Source organism: Camarhynchus parvulus, chromosome 9 (genome assembly GCF_901933205.1).
Source record: "Camarhynchus parvulus chromosome 9, STF_HiC, whole genome shotgun sequence".
Taxonomy (NCBI): Eukaryota; Metazoa; Chordata; class Aves; order Passeriformes; family Thraupidae; genus Camarhynchus; species Camarhynchus parvulus.
Window position 1 is genome coordinate 7,779,072 of NC_044579.1, and position 26,310 is coordinate 7,805,381.

Here is a 26,310-nt window from a genome sequence, read left to right on the forward strand (position 1 = left end):
TTCTTTTAGGGCTGTGAGGCATGTACTAAGGATTAACTCTTTCCTTAATTTCTCTTTATTTCAGAATGTGTGCTTTATTACACCACAATTTTTATATCAGTTCTTCTGTTTGTTTTCACAACAAGTAAGTATTGCATGCCTGACATCTTGTCTGTGAAACACTTGAGGTCCATAATTAAGAAAATAGGAGGGTGACACAAGGAGCAGCAGAGATGTTACACTTAGCAAATACCCAGCTTCATTTTCTGTATTTGATAGCTGATGTTATTAGATTGTTATGTGAATGCAGGTGTTTTCCTAACTAGCAAATTAATGTAACTGATCAGTCAATGCTGCTATAATTGTGCTAATAAATCTTTATCAATTCCAAGGCATAAAATGCTTTTTGCTTTCCTTTGCAGACGCTCTATGACAGTGTATACCTGACTTTGTACAATATTTGTTTCACTTCCCTGCCTGTCCTCATCTACAGTCTTTTTGAGCAGCATGTGCACCCGCATGTATTGCAGAGTAAACCTGTGCTCTACAGGTATGTATGTCCTGCATCACTTCCCACAGGGCCACATCTCGTGCAGCAGCACTGGCATCTGCACAGCTCTGAACTTGCTACAATAATTATCTGTAATTTAGGCATTTTTAGTAACTATCTTGATGAGGAAGAATTGAAGCTACATAGTTCTCATCCTAAAAGTTAATTAAAAGGAATATTTTAAGAGACGTGTCTTTTTATGCCAACCATGTTACGAGTGAAGAGCACTGAGCACTTGGCCAGCTTACATGATTGGCAGCCTTCTCCTCCATTATGTAGGAGATGAAAATCACTCAGACAAGGAGAATGAAAAACTAGGACACCATGATTAGGGGAATCACCACAAAAAATCCTTTACTAAGAGCAGGAGTGATTTCCTGTAGAATTAGATGTCCTCCCAGTGGTAGCATGTTGCACTGCATACGTTTTGGAGTAAAAAAATAGATATTTTTGTAAAAAAGAGATGTCTCCTCTCAGATGTTTCTCTTTTGAGCAGAGCAAGGGGTAATTATCAGGAGATCTGGCTTTTTCTTCCTCTTTCAGTTCCACCTCCAGGGACAAGGATTCTAGTTTGTGCTATTCTGAGTTTGACCCATTAGAGGCCCTGGCCATTGGTGACCTTTCCTTAAAGCAGAGCCAAATCTTGAGAGCTCAGAGTTCTTTTTTTGCCCATGATTTATGTATTTTTTTTCATATGTCAGCATTTGTTTAATGTGTCTTGGTGCAGTTGAAAGTTACATTTATTCAAAGCAGTAGCAATCATGCAGTGTGGATAGCTGATGGTTATGGACAGTATGAAATCCAAATCTGTTTTATTTCTGCAGAGACATCAGTAAAAATGCCCATCTGGGGTTTAAACCATTTCTTTACTGGACCATCTTGGGCTTCTTTCATGCATTTGTTTTCTTTTATGGCTCGTATCTTCTAATGGGAGAAGACACTTCTCTGCTGGGAAATGGCCAGGTACAATATCATAAGCATTATTCTACCACTGTGTTTTTTGTTGGTATTTATTAATGCTTTTTTGAAAAAACCTCCTGTGTCCAAAAAATTTTGTTTTTATGAATTACAGTTATCAAAAATTCTTTGTCAGTATTTGTGTGTGCTCTCAAGAGTAACATTTCTTAGCATGGAAACTGTAAGGTGTTGTCAGAAAGCATATGTCCCTGAAGAACATATCTTTCACGGTAATAGATGTATCATGGTTGTCTTAAACTTTCTTGTATTTCATCAACTGTTTTGTCAAAATCCTATTTCATAATGTCAGCAAATTAGAATTTATATTCATTCATTCAAATCTCATTTTGTATTGGACTTAATTGCAATGTCAAGCAAGAGAAGCGATGGCTTTAACTGTTATAAAGTTAGGCTGAAAGTTGACAAAAGTCTTAAAGCTTGTCCTGAAAATGTTATTTAATTACTCTGAATTTTTCTAAATTTAGTGGTGCAAGCTACTTTTAAATTATGCTGTTTATTCAGTAAGTTTTTAAGGCCATACCTTAATGAAATCATCATACACTATTTTGACACTTTTTATTTTAAAGATGTTAAAGTTCACAGGAAGAATCATTTACAAAAAACTCTAAAGCTTGAACAAAACCATTAAAAGTCTGTTTCCTTATTTCCCTTGGTTCTGAGTTACTTAACTCAATTTAAAACAATTAGATACTGATTTTTCCCTTGTTAAACATGGGTAGTAATGGAAAAATACACTTCCTTCTCATTATGCCATACTTAATACTGGCATGAAGAACTTGCCAATTCTCATAATGCTTGGCAGAGTTGCAAGTTAGGGCACAAGGGACAAAAGCAGCATCCTGCTGAATTCCCAGTGTCACCTGGTGCCAGGGAGTGGGTGTGAGCTCAGGAAGTTTAGTCACAAATGCAGTGATGTTCAGGCAGGGAACAGAATGGTCCTGAGGGGCTGCAGGCAGAGGGAGGAGCAGTGAAGGGAGAGTGGTGCAGCCACCTGGAGCAGCCATTTCATCATCAGATGATTGATAAGAATATTAAAATAGCTGTGCTTTAGACTAAAATGTCTCTTTCCAGCTGAGGCATGAGTGTGTCCTCTCTTGTCGTTTGTTACAAGCTATGGGATTTGAAATTCTTTTGAGCTGGTAAAGGTCCTTCAGGACTCTTGGAATGAGGTCATTTTAGACTATGAATCAGTGTGTGTGTTGCATCCATCTTCAGTTGTCAAAGCACCTCACTTCAGAATTGCTTAGTAAATGTCCACAGGGCAGGAAGAGACTTCTCCCATTGTATTTAGTAAGAACTGTTTGGTTTGGGGAATTGGCAGCTGCTCTTTAGCTTCTTATGTGATATGACTTCAAATAAATTCTAAGATTTTTCTGGGTTTTAGTTATCTGCCTCTCTGTGTTTGCTAAAAGATGTTGATTAGAACTGGTAGAACTGTGTTGCAGTGAAATATCTGCATTGCATAGTTTCTTGCAAATTTAATGTGTGCCTGGAAAAGCCAAAATTAAGGGCAAGAGGATTTTGTGTGCTGCTGAAGTGTTTTCTTAAGTCCTCAAGGAGTGATCCCCTGTACAGATCTGTGGTACAGAGTAGTGTTAGTGCAAGGCCTCGGGTTTCCATTCCAGGTTCTCAGTTCAGAGCACAGCAGAATAGAAGAGACTGTAAATAATTTGTTAATGCTGGTGCTTTGTTAGGCTTACCTCAACACATTGTGCAACAACTTGATCTTTTAGTTCTTTTTTCTCCCCCCTTTTCCATGCTGTGCATGTCGTCAGATATTGAAACCTAACAGGCAAATGGTAAGAGTTTAGAAGAGGAGGAGATACAAGATACTGTATCTGTTACTTCATAGGATTAAAGGATGCAGCATCCGCAGTATAAATGTGTTCAAAAATAAAATGGTGGCAAGAACCTGTGTGTGTTTTGCATTCTAACTCTGTGACCATTGAGAGCAGTGTTAGCAAAGACACTTTCTTTCACAGGTCACTCAGGAGAAGAAGTTTAATTTTACTTTTAAGATGAATATTGCAGCAGTTAACAACAATCACTTTACTTGTTAACCCTTACTCTTGGTGGGACAAGTAAATCCAAGGCTTCCAAAAGGCATGTTATCACAAAGGTGTTTAAAATGATCAGTAAATCCAGACTCATGGCTGCCTCCATTTTGTACCTTATGTATAGATGAGAGAAGCAGTTGTGAGATCTGTCCTCAGGCAGTTGGGATTTTTTTGTCAGAACTCTGCAACAAGAACTACAACTGTGTGAATCCCAGTTCCGTGCCCCTGTGCTGTACTGACACATCAGCTCTAGGATGACCCTGGTTGCCTGTCTGCATGTGGTACCTTCCTCCTTGCTTGCTTAGTCTGCTGCCAGTAAACACAGAGTTGAGGTTTTGGTCATTGTTCAGTGGCAAAACCAGCTGTGAAACAGCAAAATCTTCCCTGTGATCCCCCAGCCAGTTCCAGGCTGGACCTGGTGTAGAATGGCAGCCCGGAGTAGCATGTGTGTAGATAGATACAATCTCAGCATCCCTGCTTGGTTGTCAAAGCTGAGATTTTATTGTTGTAGACCTTGTTCAGAGTTTTGATAGTTTAACTTTATGAGCACAAGAGAATATAAAAGTGACAGATTTCAGTGTTTCAGAATTAGAGCTTAATTTTGTGTTTATTAGCCTTGAAACAAAGTGTCTTTTCCTTAGAATTTTGTTAGTAAAATAAAATGGCACCATTATTTTTGAATTGTATAATTGTGTTTGGGGTTAAAAGTGAACCTTCATTTGATGCTGCATGTTTAAAATTATCTGGAAGTGTTTAAACTGAAAACTGTTTTGCACTTAAAGTGAATACCTTCCACCCGATATTTCCTTTCTATTGGACGCTAATAATGAATTGATCAAATTGGTGTCTTCATTTCCCTATCATTTCATATTCCTTTTTTGGCCTTTTTTTCCATATTTCATGTAGCCTTTGTGATGATTTGTTTTGAACTAAGAAGAAAGATGACTTGGGGGTTGTTATTTATGCTCTTATCATAACCTGTATTTTTTCTAGTAGTTTGTGTTGTATCCTCCTTGCTTTTTTCATGATGATTACTTGTCACAAGCTTATGTCTTATTTCTTTAGTGTAGCTGACTTGAGTAGAATTTAACTTATTGTGAATGCCCTTAACTGATGGTTTTTTCTTCCATGATTTTTGCCTTGCCATTTTCTTAGATGTTTGGGAACTGGACATTTGGTACTTTGGTCTTCACCGTTATGGTTATAACTGTTACGATGAAGGTATGATATCACCCTGCTCTTTGGATGTGTAGGCAAATATGTAATAAAGCAGTAATTTAAAATTGATTCCAAAGTTACTGATTCTTGAGGGTTCCAGATAAGTGACTTTTATGTTTAATTTAAACAGTGGTTGAAATTTTTCTTTAGTTTTTGTGTGTTACAACAATATTTAGTGTTTGGGCTGGAGGTTCATAAGTGTGTTCTGACTGGTATTTTTATGATTTTCTGTGAAGTGGGTGGAAAAGAGAAGCTCACTGAAGTTATCTCTGTTTTAGATGGCACTAGAAACTCACTTCTGGACATGGATAAACCATTTTGTTACTTGGGGATCCATTGTATTTTATTTCATATTCTCCTTGTTTTATGGGGGAATTATCTGGTAAGTGATTTTCCCCCATCCTTTTTATCACATGTAATATCAATGAAGCTAAAAGACACTGAAATATTATGTTCTACCACCTTGCTCTGAATTTTGTGACAGGTTTGTGGTAAAAAGATCTAGATTGGCCACTTAAATCTAGACTGGCCACTTGTTTTTGGTGATTCTTTGAAAAATGTAAGAAGTGTTGCTGTGCTGTCCTGTGCTCAATGACACACAGTATCTGTCTCTGACAGCCTGTAACTACAAAGGCATTTTTAAGAGGTAAATATGTTCCCAAGGTGCTATGTAATAGGTGAATAATTGCAACAGAAATAAAGATGCTGGGGTTTGAATCAGTAAAGTGAAGTATTTTTGCTTGTAATTTGTAGTCTGGAGAGATAGAGTGGTGATTGATTCTCTGCAGCACAATTTAAAATTAAATCAGAACATTTTCCGCCAAAGTTCAGTACCCCCATTCCCTGGAGCTCATTGGCAGGTCAGGTCCAACAGGTTGCTGGACTTCACACGGACATGGTGCAGTTGTGACACTGCATCCTGAGTCTTTCTGCTTGATGTAAAATAAGATACACTTGAAACAGCCTGTGCTGTACTTTTGTTCTTAGAGGTTTTTAGTAATTGCCACTTCTTTTAACTTTTCAGGCCATTTTTACATACCCAGGACATGTACTTTGTATTTGTTCAACTGTTGTCAAGTGGTTCTGCTTGGTTTGCCATAATCCTCATAGTAGTTGCTTGTTTGTTTATTGATGTTGTGAAGAAAGTGCTGTACAGACATCTGCAACCAACAAGTACTGAAAAAGCTCAGGTAATGTTATGCTTTTGTATCCAACTTGACCAGTAGTCACCCTCTTACATTGCTGTCATGTTTAGTGCAGAGAAGTATTCTCATTTCAAAATACACTTGTTAATTTCAAATTACAAAAGTGAGGACACCATTTTACAAGGCAGTAATGTTTATGTTTAGTAATTGGTAATAAAAATAATAGAATTATTTGAAGAGGTCAATCTTTTGCATCTCAGCTTGCAACTGTATGAAAGGATCATACTGCACATTTTTATAGTGCTTTATGGATGGTAACTTACTTTTTGTTTAGGTATTAGAAGTATTAGAAGCTACTGCTCTAATTAGCACTGAATAGTTCTTAAAATGTGATGGAAACAATAATTGTAAAAATTACTTTAGTATAACTTGTTTTAATTAGTATTTCTTAAATCTCAATTATTTCATGTACTATACATTTGATTGTTGATTCTGTAATTAAAGCTAATTACCCATGTGGCAGTTTCACAGATTCATAGACAAGGTCTAAAGTTATGCTGTGGTAATGGAATCTCCCTTCTGCCTGACACAGCCTACAAAAAAATCATTTAAATCATTCTGGTGAGATTTGACTATCTTTTAGGTAAATATCTTTGAGTGTTTTCTTCTTTTTAGAGACAGTTATGGAGAAGTCATCCTGGCCTACTGTTCTAATAGTAACTGTCTCTCTGGTTTCAGTTTTCAGCATTTTATCTTTTTATACTTCTTCTGCTAAACTGAGAAGGTCTCAATTACAGTTTTTGTTTTATTCACAGTTAGCTTTGTGATCAAGCTAATTTTAGCACTGATAGGTAGATTGGACTTGCATCTTCAGTCAAAAAGGTTATTTTAGTCTTCTCATCATTCTTGTGTTTCTCCTGTAATTTTCACCCTTCTTCAACCTCATCTTGAATTTTGGATTTCACCAGTGGACCCAGTATTCCAGTAGAGCAGACATCAGTGCCAAACCCAGAAATAATGAGTGCCCAGCTACATTCAGATTACAGAATAACATACATCAAAAACCTGTTGTCTTCTGCATCTTCTACACATCTGCAGGTGGTGATGTTGGTTTCTTTCAGGGCATTGATGAGAGGTCAATTAGCATAGGGCCAAAAATAGTGAAAGCGTATGAAGAACCCAGCTGACACAGATATCCCATGCACAGTTATGGTCTGAAACATCTCAGCAGCTTTCTGTCCACCTGTGTGCCCGATGGATTTTGTAGTGTCCTAATTGCTTAATGCAAGTGGCACTGAGCTCTGTGCCATGCAGAACTGCTGACTGCACTGCATCAGTGCTGCAATCTTTAGCATCTAACCTTGTAATTACTTTGGTGTAACTGCACATTGATTTAATTAAATATTACCTTTCTAATATGTGTGTTAAAAAAAGAGTGTGTGAGACCTTCTCTTCATTTGCCTAGGATCAATATCATGCTGACAAGCCTACTGCTAACCAGAATATCCCACTAGTCCCTTTCAAAAATTGGAATATTGGCTGTGTTTTCCTGTCTTGGAATTTAGTAGCTAAAAGCCAAAGTAAATAACCACTGGCTTTCATAAGACTGTTCAGATAGACCTGGTAAGGCTCTGGATTGCACATTACTGCGCTTCTTGGGTTAGAGTGTCTGTAGGTAATGATATTTACCTATCTTTTTTTCTCTTTTCAAAAACTGGTGGTAGTATTTATCAAACACTCTCCTTCCTTCCTTGCTGTACATCACCTCTTGCTGTGTGGTATGGTACTGGTGTGGTTCTTGAGGTTTTTCAGGTTCTTGAAGTGCTTGAATTAAAACCTTAAAAGCCACATGGATTTTCCTGCCTTTATCCATATACTTCCTGCTACATTCTCTTGCTTTAGGATTCCTTTCCAAAGATTTTTTGGGTGCAGTTTAATGCCATTACAGCTATGCAAAGACACAGTAGGACTTTTTATTTTTAAGAAGGAATCTTGATGAATATCTAACTCCTTTCCTGTGGCTGTAGCTTGATTCCTGGCCATGGGGATTTTGCTTTGTGCAACTCTATTAGTTATCTTTTTCCTTATTTGCTTTCTACTTTGCATTTGACAGAGTCAGCACTGAGGCCTCTGTTTACCAAAATACTGCCTTTTCTCTGAAAATTCTTAATTCCTGATGCTGCAAAGTCAAGGTATCTGAAATGGGATTCGACCAGAAGTTCTTCAGCAGCCATCCAGTGGTTTCTCTTTGTGTGTCTGATAGTGAAATTATAGCTACAAATGTATTTGCACAAAGAATGTTCCTTTCTTGAGGTTTAATCTGTTGAGATTTTCCTACTCTTGCTTTGATGGGACAGTCAGCTCCACTGGATTCATTCACTGTTCTTGCAGTGGGGAAGTGGATGTAACTGAAGAAGAGCAGATGATCAGCTTAGCACATTTGTTGTCAAGAAGTGACAGAATGCTTCTTTTATCATCATACCTCATAATTTTTGTTTAAAATTCCTAGTAAATATTTTTCTTTCCATTTCCAAGCAAAGGAAGAGACTGACTTTCACATAGAAAGGGTTTGGAGAATATCTTTGTCCTAAATGCTAAGGGTGATGGCTGATGCTAATGAATTCTGTGGAAGTCATTGAAGGAATAAATATGGAACTTTGTGTATTGTCCTTTAACATTATTTTTCATTGTGTAGGTGCACCCTCTGTGTAACTGAACATGTTTAATTATTCATTTTTAATTGTAGGACTACATTGGTATATTTTCATATTGAGGGAAAGAAAAAGCTTGGTTTATAGTTACTGTGTTTTTATTATGGCAAGATAAATTCTTACATGCCCTAGTTCCTTGTTTTTAAATTGCAGCTTTTTAGGTTATTTGTTTGTCTTCCATCATTTAAATTCTAAACTAATCCCAGGAGCAATGAGCAAAATACACATTGCTCAGCTGAAAATGCTTGCCCCTAGTGTTTTAATTTGTCAGAACTTTTTTGTGTGTGAATTACCTTAGTGCTCTGAATTCACTGTATCTGTAGGAATCTGCCTTACCTTGATTTTGTATCTTTTTGATAGTATAAGGTGATAGCAACAAGTGTGAGTTTGCCTCTGATCTGTTAGATGTTACATGTGGCTAAGTTTTTCATAAGAGAGCAGAGAAATTTAACTGATATGAGAGAAAAATTTGATAGGCTTTTAAATGTAAATATTTTTCTTTAACCGCAACTTAAGTCTGAGTCATTCATTTTAGGAAACTAAAAATTAAAAATTCGACAGGCAAGCATGAGTTGACTTTTATAGAGGATGAGCTTGGTTAACTTTATGTTCATTAATGCACTTAAGGTGAATGTGTGCTACTGTATTTTATTTTAGTTTTGTTCTGTTTCAAGGGTTTTTTGCTGGCCTAAAGAAAAACCATCTTATGTTTCACTGAGGTCAGTTGCCCTGAAGTAGCTTGTGGGCAATTTCTCAGTATAGGTCTGTTACAGAATCATACAGGAGGAATTGGACAGTAAGATAAATGTGAATCAAAATATAAATCTTTGAGTAAAGATAAGTCACAGCACTGTTGAGGGGAGAAATCAATACAGAATAAAGGTGTCTGGTAAAGCACAGATGTAAAAGTGTTTAGGCCTTTTCTCTCAGCATGAAAGCAAAGGTAATTTAAGAATGGTCCTGCCAGTGACTGGCTGTGATGGTCCCAGGAGCTGTCTTGAAGGTACCAGGCTTGTGTTCTGTATATGATGTGTATTCCACTTAAATAACAATGTGTTGTCCTGTGTCTTTCTCTTAGAAAATTACTGCTGCTACTTACTGACATGTATGTTCCATCCCTTCTCTGTCCAATTGTAGATGTACTCCAACAGAGTTGCTTTAAGTGACGAGTTCATCGCACTGCAGCCATTGTCCAGGGCCAGGAATCAGCTGAGCAAAATTAGGTAGAGTAGGAGGGACAGTTCCTCATCAACTCTTATGCATGCTCAAGGTGAACTAACCAGTGCTGAGAGAGATGGGGAGAGGCATGAATATATTTTAGTGGGGTGAGAGGGCAATACGTGTAGTGCAGAAACATTCAGTTTGGTGACTTCTTGGCTTTGCTCTGTGTTTCTGAGCCAAATGCTTCTCCTAAGTAGCATGTGTTGGACGTGCTTTTTTTTTTGAAGGAAAAAACATCCCTAGCATGATGTTCAACTCCCAGAATAAAGATCAGCTGTTCTTGCATCCATTTTTAAATAATCATAGTTTCTAGCATGGTTATAATGCTTTTGGTTTCTTTATGATAAAAATTAACAGTGCATTTTGCATGCTGGATAATTTCAGCTTTATAAGGCTGTGACAGGAAGATCCATGTACTTCAGGCAGCAATTTCTTGCAAGTTATTTGCCCATTTTAATTTGCTTTCAATTGTGTTAGAAGAGCAGATAATGTTTGAAGCTTGGGTGCGTCCATACCCTTGTGCAGCTGAGGCTTTTTGTGTCTGTTTTGTGCAGCTATAAAGTGAGTGTTGTTTGTTTTCAATGTGTATAGATACATATTCCTAAAGGCATTTGGCTACAAAGTCCCAGAAAATTATTCAAAACAAGATCAAAGCATACATGTGTCTGTGTAGGTAAAACATGATTCTGCAACTCTTCAAATGCAGAGTTCAGCACATGAAATGCTGTCAAATGCTGATTCTCTTCTGTAAGACTTAAGCATACATCAGCAATGTCTCAGTCTGTTTAATTCCACATCCTACAGCAACAATTAATGCAAAGATCTGATTCCTTTTAAATATTTTTCAAGGTGACTTTGTTGTTAAAAATGTGCAAATAGGTGCCTAGGAGAACCAACTAACCTACATTTTAGGGACTTAATTGCTGTTTGTTAAACCAAAAGAGAAAAGTTTTGTAGTTCCTCTGAGAGTGCACTACAACTTTACAAGGCAAAACTTGAAATGGCCATTGTGTTGTGGAGTTAGTGACCCCAGTGTGAAACACAACACCTTGGATTTCCAAACACCCAGGGGGATAGTGGTGGGCTGATTTTATTTTGTTTTGTTTTGAATTCAGCACTTAATAGCTTTAAAACAGGCAAAGTACAGTATAGCTTTTGAAAGCTGTTAAACTTAGCAATATATTGGGGAGGTTCCTCTGCAAAAGCCTTTACAAGTTAGCTTTTCAAATTCCTAGTTTATCAGATGTCGTGGTTTATCAAGTTACCTTTTAAAAACTGTGGATAAGTGTATGTAAGTTTATTTTCTCAATTAATTATTACAGTGAATGATGTCACGCATCATAGCTATACCAAAGGTTTTAGAATAGATAATTTTGCTAAAATTTCAAAAACTAAACACATCTTAATGGTTATACAGCTGGATAGTCAAAGAAAAATAAAGCTGTCTAGGAATGCAGCACTGTAGCCATTAAAATGCTAAAACCAGGAGAATCCTTGCTAATGTGAGGCAATTTTCTTCATGTTAAACTTAGGGAAGAGTTGAAAAAAGGGGAAATCAGGTTTGTCCATGAGCAACAAATGATTATGCAAATCCAGTTCTCTTGTAAGTCAGAACTTTTGCACTTGAATATCTGATAGTACCTGAAGTACAAGCACTAGCTGCTTTCTAATGTGCAGTTGAGCTTGTAAAGTGCAACAAGAAGGAAAGAAAGATTCGGGTTTCTCTAGTCCTTTATTCTGTCTTTGAACAAAGTTCAGAAGTTATCCTGTGGATCCTTGCCTAAAACAGTGAAAAGGAAAATCAATTGATAGATAGAAACTACTCGCTTCACTATACTAGATAAAGTCTAATTTGGAGTGAAGAGCATGAGTTGGTTTCTGTGGTTTTCCCAAAGCAACAGGGCAAAGAAAGCAAGGAAAATTGTGGGAGCATAAAACAAAACAGCTGCCTGGTGAATATGTAGCTGTAAAGCAGCCAATCTGTCACACCTCATTTGTACATGCCCACCCAGGGATTGCATCCTTTGTGACTGCAGAATGCATGGAGGTTGATGAACAGACTTTGGCAGGTTTTTGTTGTTTGTAAATATGTATTAAGAGTCTCAAAAGGAGCATAACTCCAGGTTAAACTGAGTTATGCCTTGTTCTGCCAAAATGCTTACTCTTCTCTTGAGATCAAAAGAAGACTTCTTTTATAAATGCAAATTAAAAAAGTATGATGTTACAATAATTTTTTGTTTCTGTAGGCTTCACAGTGTGCAAAAAATGTTCAAGTTTATATTGAGTACATTGGTGATGTGCAGTTAGGATCTTTGAGGGGATCTTCTAAGTGTCCAGGTGATTCCTGTAAGTCAGAGTTGCAGTCTTTTGTGCCTGTAAAGTCTTGCCTCTGAACTTTACTGTCCCTTTTGGAACGTGGGATGAAGAGGAAATGAGGCAGCACAGGCAGGTGCAGGTGTTGTGCTTCACTGGAGTCTGGCAGAGCACTGCTTTCCTTCATAGCTGCCTCTTCTGTTCTTAGAATGTGTGAAATATGTACCTTAGGGTGCCACAGGGTCCCACTGTATCTCATTCCATGTTTTTATCTGTAAAGAAAGTGTTCTGTGTGCATCTATGTCTACATGTCCTGTGCTTTGTAAGAACTGTCAGAAATCTTAAGCCACATTTGAGGTATGTTTCTTGGGCAGATGTTTTAATTCTACTTACTGATGGGATTAACTGTGTTTACAGAGTTTCTGCCTTTGGACAGTGTGTTATGAACTGTACCCAGAACTGGGGAAATGTAAGACACCAGGAAGGGTTTTATTTACAGAGAGGCCTGTCAGTGCACAGTGTTATATCCAGGGCTCCGGAGCATTTACTTTGTCACAGCCAAACCCTGTTCTTTCCCCATCTCCAGCCTCATGAGTCTGTTGTTGCCTGGTTTTCCCTTCATCTCAGTCCAGATCTGCTCCAGGCCCTGCCTTTAAGGCCTTCATTCCTTGCCTATATTTTTAACTCTAGCTCCTGTTCCATAGGATTGCTCCCTACAGCTTTCAGTTCTGACGCAGCCCAGCTGTGTTGAGCTGAGAGCAGAGAGGTCTGGGTTCCTTTTACAGCCTGTGTTTTCTGTAAGGAACATGCAATTTCCCAGAAGACTTTTCCACTGGAAACATGAATTCCCATTAGTGAGGTGTGCCAGAACACCCTGATGTGCTGCACTTTTTGATCAAGGGTGTTCTCTTCTTTTACAGACCTGTTCATTGTGTTAGCATAGCTTGGTGTTGATCTGTTGACTAATCCACAGAATCTATCACAGGAAGATGAGGAAATGAGGGAAGAATGCACGATTTTGGATTTGACTTCAGGCATAAAAGTGCACATACTACTTACCTGAAGAAACCTTGGTCTAATGACTTTGAAATAATGAAATAATTTGGCCCTTGTAGGTTCATTTGATACAAAGAGTAGAAAAAGAAGGGATAAAAACATCATGGCAGTGAAGTGGTCAGACATCAACATTCCTATATATTTTGTTTAAAAATTTTAAATCCAATTGTTTGGGATTTTGGTATACAGTATATTAAGGGTTAGAAATGGTGAGATTTACAGTAGGGAGCAAGTTTTAACTTAATTGTGGAATAGTAATAACCATCTTGTATCAGTCTTCTAAAACATCCATGTGGCATCAGAATGTTGGCAGCTGGGACGTGGGCTCAGGAGAATACCCTGCAGTGCTCTTAGCTTGGTGTACAGGATTAAACACATTCCCCATTCCTCAAAATCCCAACTTTTCAGTGTGATTAAATCTTGGGTTGAAATGTCTGTCTTGTGGCATATGGAATAACCTGCAGTAAGACAAACTGAAATGGTCCTTTCTGTTAGAAGGGGGAAAACAAAACTCCAAAATCTCTAAGAATTTTAGATAGATTCCAAATTTGTTGGGCTTCCTTGTAGTCCGTAGAGCACAAAAAGACCAAACACTTTTAACACTTGAGTGATGAGAAACCGCATTTGATCCACCAAAAATAAAAATTGCCTCTTGACCTTGTAAATTGCCTTGTTCTCTCAAGACCAGACCTGTGAAAGTTCTTGTAACAATGGTAACTGTTTTAAAGCAATGCAAGCATGGTGCTTTATAAGATCTGTTGCTTTTCTGTCCTTCCAGATGGAAGAAGATAAGGGTTCAGTCAGCTCAGCATGTGACTTTGCTGAAAGCAGGCACAGAGGGGAGGACAGTAGGCAGCTGCTAGACCCATCTTGCCTGCCCGACAGTTCTTACCTCCACTAGGTAGTACTCCCACTGTACCCTAATGTGTGTGTATTTATTTACATATTTACATTTATTTACATACAGGGACAGTCATTGAGCCATCTCCAAAATACCCATATTTTTGATATCTACAAAAAAAAATTGCATCATAGAATGTTGGTTTGATTTTTTTTTCTTTATCAAGCTGAATCATTCTTTAACTCTGCACCTCAGTTGCTTTTTGATTTATTACATCCAATGGGCCATTCTCATATGAAGTATTATGTTTATTGAGATTCCTGATCTCACCTTATGAACATACTTTGTTTGCCACACAATATTAATAATATCTGGTATTTCTCTACACTCATTAATTTTTTTTAAAGCATTGTCTCTCCTGTCTTGTGTTTCCTGAGGATTTGTTTCAGGTCTCCAGGGAACATTATGCCTTCCTGCCTTGCCATGCCAGGTTTTACTTTGGTATAAAATTATGACCATATTGTCTTCCACAGAGAGGAAGTGAGAAAAGAGACTTTCTAGCATATGTATCTTCCTTCCAGGTGGAGGATGTAAATAGAAAAATCCATGTTCACCAGGCAATGATAAACAGTATATCTACATACAAAATTTAGTTAGGGTTTTTTTGTTCTTAATGTTCTCACAGCATTTCTTTACACTTAACTGTGAATTTGACAGAAAAGAATTGTTGTTTCCAGATTTATGTAAGGTCTCATTGGCTATTTTTTAAAAAAGTGATGTTAACTTTACCAGAGGTATTGGTTCAAGCATGATCCTTGCTTTTTGTCTAACTTGTGAAGAATAAAGGAAATTCTCCAGAAAAAGAGACACTAGACCTCCAAAATCCAGAGTTGAGGGTTTCCTCCTTGGAAGCTTGTTTGGGTTACTCTTGGTTCCTCTTTCTGGCAGTCTTTGGATAATATCCAGGACTCCTGGCTCTCATGGTTGCAGATTCTAAGGAAAAAAATGCTTTGGTTCATCTTATCCAGCATACAGCCACTGTAATGTGACTTTCTGCAGTAAATTTAAAGGTCTGCTTGAGCATAATGGATGAACTAAACACTTTGTTGAAATCCTGAGTGTAGCAATGTTACAGTTTTGCATTGCTGTGGCCACAGCTGTGAAGGTCTCTCCATCTGCAGCAGGAGGTTTGCCTGCTGACCTCCAAATGGGAATTCCTTCTGCTCTATGTAGTCTCTTGTGTCACAACTCTGGGAGCACAGTCTGAGGTGGCTCTGAAGGTCATACGTGCTGTTACTGCAGTGCTGCAAAGTGTGCAGTTCCTGATTCTGGTATCTTCTGTGGCACTGCAGTTGGGACCAGTCATGATCTCTCACATGAGATGTGTTTTGTTTTGTTTGTCTTTTAACCAAAACCCCTTTCAGACCTGTCTCTTGCAAATCTTCTGCTCCTACCTGTCAGGTACAGAAGTTCATTGTCACAGTAAATGTTCCATCTGTGTCCCAAAGACCCCCCAGATGAGTGTGTGAGTTAAAGTGTTCTGCCTGTACTCAGCCACGGCCTCTGGCAGCATCCCCAGGATCAGGGGGCTCAGTTTGTGGAGAATCCTGTACATTCCAACAGCTGCTGAGTGACAGTTCTGTGAACATCACAATGAGTGGTGTGATGGGAAGGTCTCGAGGGGCTGTGGGGAATGTGGCACAGGGCTGAGGAAGGGACAGGCACAGGAAAAGGTGCATGGAAACAAACACCAGTTCTGTGTGTGTTTGTCCTTGTCCTACGAGCTGAGATTTTTCTCTTGTATTTCCAAAAGCCTCTTGTTTCTGTTAGCTGCCTCTTCTTTGTTGTGTAGGCTGTTCTTCTGTTGTGAAGCTGTAATTGTGTCCAGCTGCTTGTTTGGGGGGATTAGGAAAGAGAGTGTCTCCACTCATAGTAAACCATTCCCATAGGGAACTCTTGAGGTTCTTTGCTTTCCTTGCAGTTTTTGGCAACTGTGGGTGGTGTGGAATAAATTTGGGCTCAAAAATAGAATCTTCAGACAACAGTCAGTGACCTTTAGTGTCACAGTGAAAAGGTGTGGGAAGGTCTTAAGTGTGAGCTGTGTCCTGTCATGGACTAAGATGCCTCCTCCCAGAATTCTTCTTTCTCCTGGTGTGAGGGGAGAGTAAAGTTCAGCCTCTTTGTTTAGTATTTGTTTGACAGGATGCTCTCATGGAGAGTTTAAAATTAAATTAAAAAGCATCCCCACACTTCACATTTCTATTTCTCTTTAGAATGGTACTGAAGTCAGTTTAGGATATTCTCTCTGCAGAAGCAGGAGATTCCAGTTATGCTGCAGTTGGTGCAGCAGTGCTGTAGAGGAGCACACTGGTAGGTGGCACTTAACACCCATACATCTGTTGCTGCTTTCTTTTCATTTTATTTCTTTTATTCCTTTTTTTCCTCATCTACAAAACATGAGCTTTGAAAGAGTTTATTATGCTAATGCTGAATTATTCTTCATGCTGGCATGAACATGACTGAACCTTTCTGACATCAGCCTTGTTTGCTTTTGGATAAACCATGTTCACACAATCAGGAATGTGCTTTTGTTCTGTACCAAGCCAAGGGTATCTATGGTAATGATATAATGTCACTTATTCTAGGAAGTTGCATTGTGTGCTTGAGGAAGAATTACTTGGGACCAAGTTGCTGTGTTGTACTCTGCAGCCTGAAGCTTTGTCTTGATAAATTTCCTTTAAAATAGGGCTGAGCTGATACAAATTGTTGTAGGTAAATCAAGACAGCCCAGCTGGAAGTGCATGTGCTCCACTGTGGGGTTTGGTGGAGGGAATTTCCAGGGCTGGGCAGATGCGGTGCCAGACCCTTTCCGTGCGCTCAACAAGGCTGCAGTCAAACCTTAGGAAGAACAAATTTTAGTGTATGTAGACCTTAGGGAGTGGTAATATTATTATTGTAGTTCTCCTATAAAATTGAAAAATATTCAACACTCTAGCTAAGAAAACCTGCTTTTCCTAAGTGTTTTTTGATAACATCTTCATTGCTAGAATTTGTGAGTACTGATTTTTCTTTTTTCTTTTTTGCTTTTTTGCCTTTTTTTTTTCTTTCCAGCTTACTGAGGCAGGTTCAGGTATCAACTGCTTGGACTCCATGTGCTGCTTCTCAGATGGGGAAACAGCATGCACATCTGTTAGAAGAATGCTGGAACGACTAATGGGAAGGTGTAGCCCAACCCGGGTCAACAGGTGTGGCATTTCTCTCAATAGCCTTTGCTGCAGACGATTCTCCTATAAACTGGAACCCGATGAGCCTGCAGCAATAGATGTCTAGAAACCAGCTGCAGGTTTTGCTTATCTAAGTAGAAAATGCAACTCTTTATTGTACTTTTTTCATCCTAAAAGATTAGCTTCTTGTTTCTTTTTGAGTGGTTTCTTTTGGGATGGGGAGGGGAAAAACAGTTTTCGAAAGATTTCTGTTAAAGTGTTTAGTTTGGCTTTACAAGCTCTTGTGTTGTATCTATCATAATTTCTCTTGATTTGTACATTCTTCTCTTTAGAAAATCAAGTCTTGCTCCTGTTTTTGTTCTCCTTTTTATGATTACTTTTTTGCCTTCACAAATCAGGAGTTGTTTGTAAAGTCGAAAGACTTTTCCCTTTGGTTCTTGATGTACAACCTCCAAATATTTACCTTGGAGCTTGCATTACTCCTGAAGGTATACAAAAGGCTCACATTCCCCCCCTTAAATCTAACTTCATGGTTAGGAGGAGAGCCTTTAAATCTTTCAGCCATTGATTGATATGAAGATGAAATATTTTTGTAGTATAACTTTTATAATCTATTTCTAAAATCAGAGTGATTGACAGAACAGAGTCTTCAGGTTCTAAGAATTTTCAATGTTTTTTGGGTTCCAGAAGGTATATTGTCAAAATCATGTGTGCCATTCCAAAGTATGTGCTAAATAAATCTTTCCTTCACAAATCACATGTGAAACAAATGTCAGTGGGGTAAAAGCATGTTGAGTAATTGAACATGTCTGCAGAGCAACTCTGCCCTTGCAGTCAGCCCAACTGGGAGAGGAGCTCTACTGAATCCTCTCAGGTGCCATCTCCCCATTTCCAAACAAAGAGGGATAGCAAACAAATATGGAAATATTTGGGGGTAGAAATAAAAACAGTCTTTTGTACATCGTAATCTCTGTCCCTGAATGATATCATGGTCCTTCATTGGTCAAAAGGCAAACCTGAAAACACTGAACTTCACACATTTTCAAGGAAACTCATTTTGTATTTGAAGAACTTTGTCTCTTTCGGTTAAAGGTTGTGATATCATTCATTGGGTATCAAATCTCATGTGGGTAATTTACCCTGACAGCTTTGTCAGCTCTGATTCTGCCTTTAGGTATTGCCTGGTCTGTAGCTCATCTCTGTTGGAACTCTTGTGTTGAACACGGTGTCTGTGCTTTCAGTCAGTCTCTCTCTTCTGGCTTGCTTATGAAATTTATTCAATGTTTCTACAAATCTAGGGTATGAGTATGCAAGAAGTTTCATTCCATATGAAAAATGAACTGTTACTATTAAGTACATTTTTAATTCAACCTTGCTGTGTAGAAAGCGGGCATGATGTGTAAAATAAACAGTTTAATAGAATTTTTAATCTACAAGGTGAGCATTTAATTGATCTAAAAATCAACATTTTGGTAGCAGTTGCTCTAACTTTTCTGGGGTTTTTTTTCACTTCTCTGTAAAACTGTTCTTTCCAAATGAGGAATTTCTCATGCTAGTTCGTTTCACTTATTGTTATCTAATTAGGGCAGATTGTTAGTTAAAAATTGCCTTAGTAACCTGTAGTCTTCTTATAAGGTAGGTATTCTGTGTTTTGTTTTCTGCAATGTATTTGCAGTTTTACAATTTTCTTTGTTCACTCAAATTTTCTTTCCTTAAGAACTTAAAAATACTTACTGACGCTAACTTGTATTTGACAGAATATTAAACAGTTTTTTCAAGACTGCTTTTTGATAGGTTTCTTTTCTGCTTACCTGATGTAGTTTTCAGATGAAGTTCCATCTAGCCAAATTATTTTAGAGTTCTTAGAACATAGACATAAGGATTAATTTCAAGGAATATGCAAAACTATCTTGGTGCTACACTAAGGGCTTGAAGTTCTGTGGATTTTGCAACTGCCTCTGGTTGAAATTGCTCTGAACAATCTTCTAGTTTCACTTAAATTTATGTACAGTACAAATACAAGAGAGACTTTTTTAAAGTCAGTCATATTTATTTTCTCCAATGATTTCAGCTCCTTCCACTCAGTATTGCTTGATTACTGACAACCTGGTCTAAAAGTCGGGACCATTTTCTCCCTTAAACTTTTTTGCTAATATGAGAAAATCTTTATTAATTTTTTAAAATTAGTAATTGCTTAAATCACATGAAGCAGTTACAAGTTGTGAAATGCCAAAGGTACAACTAAGAAAACTGTTGGGTGATTTTAAAATTGTTCAGGCTTTGTTCATGAGCTTGAGCTGCTTTGTTTTTACCTAAATCTTCAGAAGATTGTGCAGTCCCCAACAGGATGGTCTTTTGAGTACATGTACTCTATAAAACAGTATTCAACCAGGAAGTAGCTGCAAATTATTTTTGTTGATTGAAGTGATGCTGATGAATATGTTGTTTGTGCAAGTGCTGTAGAATGAAGAGCAGTATCTTAAATAACATTGCTGTAGGCAGCTTGTGTTGTATTCTCTGCTCCTGATATTCTGTCAAATACGATATTCTGTCAAATATGATAACATGAAATCAAACCTTGTATCAAATTTTGATAAAAACTTTGATGAATCAAAGTGATACAAATGCTTGGAGTAGTGGGCCACAGGAATATAGTCTCTTGTGCTTAATTTACTGCTTGTAAAATGTATTTGAGAAGTATTTTCTATAACTTCATTAGCCAGTTAGAATATAAAATGTGTGGTGTGGTATGTTAAAATGCATTTTGTCTGTCTGTTCCATTAAATTGTCTGTCGACTTGTCAGTCACTAAAATATTAAGAATGCTGGATCACATACATCACTTGTACAGTAGAAATCATCGCTGAATTGTTGGGTCTCCCATTAGTGGTTCTTGTGTCAAGGCACTGGATGGAACAGTTCTAAAGAAACAGCAGATTTCTGACAGAGCCTGATTTGGAGGATAAGCTCATTGTGTTTTTATTTCCTGCCTTCCAAACCTCTCAGCTTTCCCCATACAGTCCTATAATGCTGTGCAGCCAAGAACAGGATTTCTTCCCAAGCAGTAATCAAGCAAAAGCCATTGTGAGACCCCTCTGAGTCAGCAGCTGTGACAGCAGGGGTGGTTCCCTGATGTTTTGAAGTGTAAGAGGAAGGGATGGAACAGGTTCCTGGCTGTAGATAAGTTTTGCCTCCCCCAGGCTCAGGCAGTGTGGAGGTTTCCTGCTGGGACACGGCTGTGCCGGGTTCCCAGGTTGGCTGTGTGCTCCACAGGGCTCTGCTGGAGCAGCCTCACGGTGCCTGTGTACACAGGCAGCATTCCCAGCCTCCCGAGGCACAGCACTAAAATTCAGCTGCAAAATAGGCATAAAAACCTCTGGTTGTTTTAATTTATAGTGATGGAGATAGCTCTAGCTGTGTGCAGCAGGCATGAATTGGCCTCTGTTTCCAAAGGTCTGAATGAACTGCAGGTACCTACATGAAATTAGTGGACTAGTCCTTTAAAGAGGTAAATTTGCCTGCTCTTGTAACACTTCTATCTTTTGCTCTCATAGACTTTTCTCCTCACCTCCCAGTACCAGTACAAGTTCCAAGTCAGCCAAACTTTTTTTTTATTGTTACTTTAGATCATGGAGTTCAACGGATCCCTTCTATGCCAACGACAGGAGCATCTTGACTCTCTCCACAATGGACTCAGCCACTTGCTGACAGGGACATTTTTGAATGCCTTGTGGAAGCCCTGTGGTGCTCACACACCTGTAGCAGGTGCTGAGGCGAGCTCAGTGTCCGGCGCTGCCCTAGGAAAGCCCAGAGGACTCCTGAGTCCAGGCAGGGCTTGTCTGGCCTGGCAAAATCTGCACTGCAATTGCTTCCAGGATTTTTTCTAATTATATCGACAAATTGCTAAATAAGTTTTTGGTTTTTTGGGGTTTTTTTTAAGGAATGCTTTTACCTCAGACCATTTGATCCTTTTTGTTGCTGTATGAGCAGATAGGAGTCCTACATTTAATACTGGAGATGTCCCTATAGGGCAATGACAGAAATCTTTCTCCTCCCAAATTTGAGTGATCCAATTTGAATCAATTTGAATCTGCACAATTAAACTTCTAAAAGTTGTGGTTTTAGTGATGACCCTTCCTTTTAAACACACATTCATTTTGAGCTGTCTTGCAGATGCTGTCTTAGCAGTTTGCAAATCAATTTTGTTACTTCTGTGGACAGTTACTGTATTCTATAAGCAATCATTTTAGTAATTTTTGAGAGTTAAATGCAATTCAAATATTTATGCTGGTGTATGAGTGGCTAATATATTAGCCATTGCTTTGAAAAACACTTAACTGTGACAAATCAGTAATTTGGAATAATAAGGGGTATAACAGCTCACTGTTCTCCTGAAGTACAATTCAAAAACCAGTCATCTTTTATTATGCCCTGTATCTTTTGTTAAGCGTTCTGGATCCTGACATGGAAAAAATTGTTAAGAATTGGTGGATTGAGCAGAAGTCTCACTAGCATAAATTTTTGAATTATTAATCCTTTTAAAGTTGGGGAATTTTTGCATGTTTTGTTCTTTTTCATGTGTTTATATTCGGTCACATTGTACTTTGAAGATATAATTAATGCTTAATTATCTTCGTCTATCGGAAGGATCCGAGACCTTGATGGCAATGTTTTGATACCTAAGTATGCCAATAAAAACAAATTGCACAGTTGGAGCTCTGGGTGGTGCATCCTGCAGGTGCCTCCCTGTCCCAGTACAGACCTGTCTGCATGGTGGGGGCTGGGGAGCAGCAACATTTCACTGTTCCCTCAGCCAGGGAGGCTGAACCCACTGCTTGTCCTGGGATGTGGGAGATGAAGTGGAGGTGCCTTAGAACAGAGCTGTTCATGGCTGGGGACTGGGAAAAGTGCTGCTGCTCCAGGACACCTCCTTCTGTCACCTCTGACAGGGACATCCCATCAATAATTGGAGTACTCGTCCTTTCGGGCAGTTGAAAGTTTAAAGATCCATCTTAAAATAAGCTCTGGGTAAAAACTGTAAATCTGGGCTGCTGCAAACCTGGCTGACTGTAACTGGGCTGCTGCCAGGGGTGTGCATCCCTCTTGTCATCCCCAATTCTCCCAAGTTCAATGAGCAAAGGAACAGGTCCCACTTTCCTGGGATCACATCCTTCAGGTGTTCCTTACCTACAAACAGCTCTGCCATTCATTTTCCTGCCCCTGACTTTAACTGGGATTATTTCAGCTCTCCTCTTGGAGCTTTGTTTTTGCACTAGTGCCTGGCAGCTTCTCTCAGACCTGAAGGCTGCAGGTACCATGGAGTTTACAAGATCTCAGTGCTCCAGGCAACATCTGTGTAAGAAAGAAATTGTCATCGCAACTTCGTTGTTAAATTCCTAGTGACTTGAACTTGCAGCACCCAAGGGATTTTTCCCACTGTTACAGGTAAATTAAGAAGCTTTAAAAATAAATAACGAGACAAGAAGAAGGCAAAAAATACACCAAATTTTTCTTTAAAATAAGTGTTTAATTCAGCGTTCATAGTGCATTTTTGTGTCATGTCTTCAGATGCCTGAGTGCAGTGAAGCTTGAGGCTGAAAATGTCAATGTGCACTAGATCCCCCCAGCGAGTGCCCAGGGGATGAAGAAACACTAAAATTGAGCCTTGTCTTCTCATGCAGCAGGTATGACATGTGACTAATCCCACTGCATGGGGCTGAAAACCTGGATCCAGCTGGAGAGGCAATAATCCATCCAGTCCCCTCCAGATCTGCAAGTAGTAGCAAAATATACTTAATTTTCACCGACTCCTCGAACTTCCTTTATATTTCATATCTATCTTAAACCTGGGTTTAAAATAATAATTTTCTTCCTAGTAGTTTCTCTTCCTAGGAGTCTTCATGCTGCCATGGATACATAGGAAATACAGAATTACTTACTACTCTAATCAGATATCTGCTGTTTAGCTGTATTTCACACCTCAACCAGAGTGTTTCACCTTTCAGCAGTGCTTGTTTGTGTCAGGCACAGCATTGTCCTGTCAGTGTGTGTGACCGTGTGCCCTCATCCATCTGTGTGCTTTGTGTGTCCTGCCCTGAGCCTGTTCCTTGTGTGAGGGGAGCAGAGGCTTTGCCCAAAACCCCACTCCAAGCATTTCCACTGGCCCAGCTCTGTAGGTGATGTATTTTGGCTTTTACCACACCAGTGTGTTGAGTAGATTTGCACAGAAGCAGCACAGTCGTGTATTTGAAGAATTAATTTGCACTCATGATGTGTTTCTTTAAAACCTTCCATCTCCTCTCCTCCCTTTCCCCCTGCTTTCCCTTTTCCCAGTGTTTGTAAGGTTACCGAAGAAACTTGCATTTAAACAATTCAGGAAGGACTTAAGAATCCATCCCTCGGCCAAGGTATATTTTTCTATTTGCAGTAAATCTAAGTCAGTAATGTCTCATTGAGTAAGAGCATTGATGTGGTTTGCTTAAGAACAGATTTTTTTGTGTGACAGATATTCTGTGTGGAAGTCACTGGGGTTTTGTGTTGATATCACAAATCTTTTAAAAATGCTCCTATTCAAGGAAGAAAGACTTTGTGTGTTTCTTTGATAGCTGAAGTGTAGGAGCCAGTTCACTGTGCCCTGGGCACATTGCAGAGTCCTTCATGAGGGAAACTGAAAAATCCAGCTAAAATCCAGCGTAATGCTGGCATTCACCTCCCAGTGGAAATGTGAATGGCTGGGGGAGGCTTTGCCATGGGGAGGAAAAGTTTTATTATTTATCTTTTAGCCTTGAAATCCATAAAAGCCTGTAGCAGATGTTTGTAGTTCAAGAGTAGTGTGCACTCACTTTACTATGCAGTGTCCCCGAGGAAGCACCTTCCCCATGGGATCATGTTCTCTGCAGGTCAGTTCTGCCTCTGGGAAAAATAGGGTTTGGTTTTGTTACTTAGGAAAATTTTAGTTGCTAAACTCATGCTTTTAAGAGGATGCAGTGGAAAAAACACCTGAGATGTTCTGAATTGGATCAAAAACTAAAATGTAAATATTCTGTTTAAATATACTCTGTATTTTTTAAGATTACAGCAGGGAAGGGGGAACAGAAGCTTCAAAGGAAGGAATGCTGAAAACTTTGTTTTTCATTTTCAGAAAGATTTGAGAAAAGCTTATGCAACTTAGAATGCATATTAAGCACCTATAATTTTTTATAGGAATAAAGTATAATTTTCTAGTGCTAGAAGTGTCTTAAAGCTGCAGCCTAAATGATTTTTCATAGTTCTGTCTACTACTGCTGTACTTTTGAATATCTGTGATTTTGGTGAAATTGTCTTCCAAAGTGCTCAAGCAAAATGTGCTTTTGAACTACTTGAGGTTATTTGTTTTTTGGTGTAGAATCCCTAATACCTCACCATTGTCACTGCCCTCACTACTGCTTTTTTACACAGATTGTTACACAGATGTCACTGCTTAAAGGAGCCGTTCCTAGAGCTGGGCAAACCGTTCACCAGGGCCTCATTTTAGCCTTTATCCCGTTCCTAAATTATTTCCCAGCCAGACTCTGCTTTGCAGCTCTGGGCCGGTTTTGTTTTTTTTTTTTTCAAATGTTTTTATTGTTGGTTGTTTCGCACGTTGCCTGCTTCTGTTGTTTGTTCCCAGTGGCACGGTTTGGTTTCTGCTCTGCTTCGGAGCAGGGCCGGGCTGCGGGGATGCTGTGGCAGCTCCTGCCGCGGGATGTGCAGGGATGTGCCAGGGATGTGCCAGGCTTCTGCTTCCTATGGGTTTCTCTCTCCCTTCAGCTCAGTGCTGCTCCCAAGGCGTCAGGACTGGCTCAGAGCCGTGTGTGCTGCCACGGCCGCCTGTGCTGCTGCTGCTCCGGGGACCTTGATGTCACCGCCCAGCTCCGGCTGAGCCCGCTCTTTGGGGAACAGCTCCGCGGGACACGGCGACAGAAACGCGCAGCTCCCGCAGGTTCCCGCTTGGCTTGGCTGGAAGAGACCCCAGCGGGCACCTCTGTGGCCTGCGGCTTTATTCATCTCTCCTCAGAAGTTTTCAAGGAAATTACTTCAAACTGCAGCAGGTTCTCACCCTTTTTACATTTTGACAGTAGGATAGAAGATGATCTGTGGAGCATGCAGTTGAAAATGGTTAAAAATGAGGCGCACCTTGCTTCAGGAGGATCTTAATTTGTATCTCAAAGAATATATTTTTACAATTCCTTGTTGCAGCCCCTATGGCAGATTTCAGGTTTTATGCATACAAAAATAACAAACCATCATCTAGACTCCTGTTTTTTCACTGAAGAGGGACTGAGCTTGCTTCTTTGAAGAAAAAAAAAATGGTTTCATCTCTGCAAGTACCTTTTAAAAGCTGTTGATCCTTAATTTTAGGCAGATTAGGGGTGTTTCCCACTGGAAATGAGCAATAATACAAAGAATTTTGGACCTCTGACACTGTGGCTGCCTCATGTTATTTTTGCTCCTTTGACAGCGAGGCTATGTGCTTGCTCCTTGTACAGCTTGGTCAGTAGTTGTTTTGAAAATGGTTTATGAAAATTATATTTATTAAATAAAATTTTCACTTCTAGCTGAGTCATTGTTTTAATTATGTAACTGGTAGAGGAAAAGATGGCAGAGCAAAACCAGGCTTGCTGCACCCTGGCCCAGGAACAGTCAGGAGCAGGGCTGGAGAGAAATCACCAGCAAGAAAAAGAAGATAACAAACCTGGGCCTCTCCCCACACAATTCTTACAGCCCCCTCATCTCTCACTCTCCCAGGTTCCTCGCCCTAATTTGATTTATCCCTCAGACTCCTGCCACTTGTCCTCTGAACACTGAAAAAGGCTTGACATGGTATATTCCACAAACACAGAGCTGAGTTTAGAAGAGACACAGCCTCAGTTTCATGCAAAACATTCAAATTGCATTTAGGCAGCTTTTGCTGACAATTCCAGAAGCTGGCTGTTGAATTTTCTGCCAGATTAAATGGTCAGACTTGGGCCTATTTAGGAGCAAAACTCTTGGTGTTTA

The 26,310-nt window shown here is 39.2% G+C and overlaps 1 protein-coding gene across 5 annotated transcripts in view; it reads left to right on the top strand.

Moving 5' to 3' along the window:
- Positions 1-25,166, top strand: part of ATP11B (ATPase phospholipid transporting 11B (putative)) — a 65,243-nt gene extending 40,077 nt beyond the window's left edge. Inside the window, exons 23-31 of one of the 5 annotated variants that reach the window (XR_004060951.1) lie at positions 65-124; positions 402-529; positions 1,354-1,492; positions 4,720-4,785; positions 5,061-5,164; positions 5,807-5,972; positions 17,181-17,314; positions 20,919-23,699; positions 25,081-25,166. Coding sequence is in view for 4 of the 5 variants with exons in the window: in XM_030954065.1 (XP_030809925.1) it covers positions 65-124; positions 402-529; positions 1,354-1,492; positions 4,720-4,785; positions 5,061-5,164; positions 5,807-5,972; positions 17,181-17,399 (882 nt within the window). In the remaining variant the exon portion in view is untranslated. Of the gene's footprint in view, positions 1-64; positions 125-401; positions 530-1,353; positions 1,493-4,719; positions 4,786-5,060; positions 5,165-5,806; positions 5,973-9,775; positions 9,862-17,180; positions 18,727-20,918 lie in introns of those variants that run through there. The other 4 variants (XM_030954067.1, XM_030954066.1, XM_030954068.1 and 1 more) reach the window with 4 other exon arrangements.
- Positions 25,167-26,310: the final 1,144 nt, after the last annotated feature.